This window comes from Aaosphaeria arxii (genome assembly GCF_010015735.1).
Source record: "Aaosphaeria arxii CBS 175.79 unplaced genomic scaffold BU24scaffold_8, whole genome shotgun sequence".
NCBI lineage: Eukaryota > Fungi > Ascomycota > Dothideomycetes > Pleosporales > Aaosphaeria > Aaosphaeria arxii.
The window spans coordinates 1-1,187 of NW_022983481.1; the positions used below are offsets into that span (position 1 = coordinate 1).

At 43.8% G+C, this 1,187-nt stretch overlaps 1 protein-coding gene across 1 annotated transcript; it reads left to right on the forward strand.

Annotated features, from left to right (window-relative positions):
- Nucleotides 1-23: 23 nt before the first annotated feature.
- On the forward strand, nt 24-335 carry BU24DRAFT_465413 (uncharacterized protein; the record flags this gene model as incomplete). The annotated part of the gene is made up of 1 exon (XM_033532272.1): nt 24-335. The coding sequence occupies one exon, from the start codon at nt 24-26 to the stop codon at nt 333-335; it is 312 nt and encodes a 103-aa protein (XP_033380153.1).
- Between the last annotated feature and the right edge of the window lie 852 nt (nt 336-1,187).

Here is a 1,187-nt window from a genome sequence, read left to right on the forward strand (position 1 = left end):
GCGCGTGCCTGCACACGCTCGACATGGGCCGAACACTTCATAATATATCCTTTAACATCACTGGCTCCTACCTTTATAGTAACATTGGTACCATTGCCCTGAGTTCGTTAGAAACCCCAAATACTACATCCACGGTCGCAACACCTCAGTCACCTCGATATAAGTATACGGCACTCAGTTCGGATAACATATGGATAACATTTAACTCGAAGAACTTACTGTGGCTTCCGCAAGAGTATCGTCCTTCTTCCTCCGCTGTGTTAGGTAATACGCTTGGTATTGGTGTAGGATCTGGAAAGGTATGGCTATGTACTGTCGATTTTCACAAACCCTAAAAGCTTTGAGTTTTGAGCAGAGTGGGAATATATATTGCATTTTACATTTTGCATCTTCGTTATATACTGTTTTAAGGGGGGCAGGAGATAGACGGAAATAAATTATTTACATCTCAAAGATCATTGATCAAAGGGTTTTTTATGTATAGTGAACGCCTTGTTCATAATCCACTTTGCCCAAAAACCACGTTCGCATCGTGGATTCCGCGACTAATCTGTGGAGCGCCTTGTGTTGTAGCATAACAGGCTTCCCTTTTCCTAACGCCAACCTTAAGCCTTCTTTGCTTCAAGTTTTGGTAGATTAGCCTTATCCTAGCACTACCACAGACGTTAGGAAGTCGATCATCAGCCCTATGCGCGCTGCAGGGCGCGATCTCATGTAGCGCCGCCCCATCGATCGGTACTTCCGGCGGAAGCGAACTACTGGTTCGGGCTAATGTGCGATGATACGTAAGTATTTTTACTGTAGGATGTGTGGCTGTGCAGATTGCGTCAGTTTTCGTATCGTTTAATCTGGGATTGGCGGTGCATGTGTAATTTACATTACTTAGACAGCATACGCTAAGCCTTGTAGGTCGAGTGTTAAGTCGCCTGCCAAGAGCTGTTTAGGGCCTCTCTAGTTGGATAAATCTGGACTACATTCCTGGATTATTAAATATCTTTAGATTGTGTGACGATAGGTAACTTACTACACAAGGTAAGAGGGGTCTATCGCAGAGGTTTGTATAGGGTAAAGCGAGTATCAAGACAGGGTAATATGTAACGATAGGTAACTTACTACACAAGGTAAGAGGGGTATATCGCAGAGGTTTGTATAGGGTAAAGCGAGTATCAAGACAGGGTAATAACTCT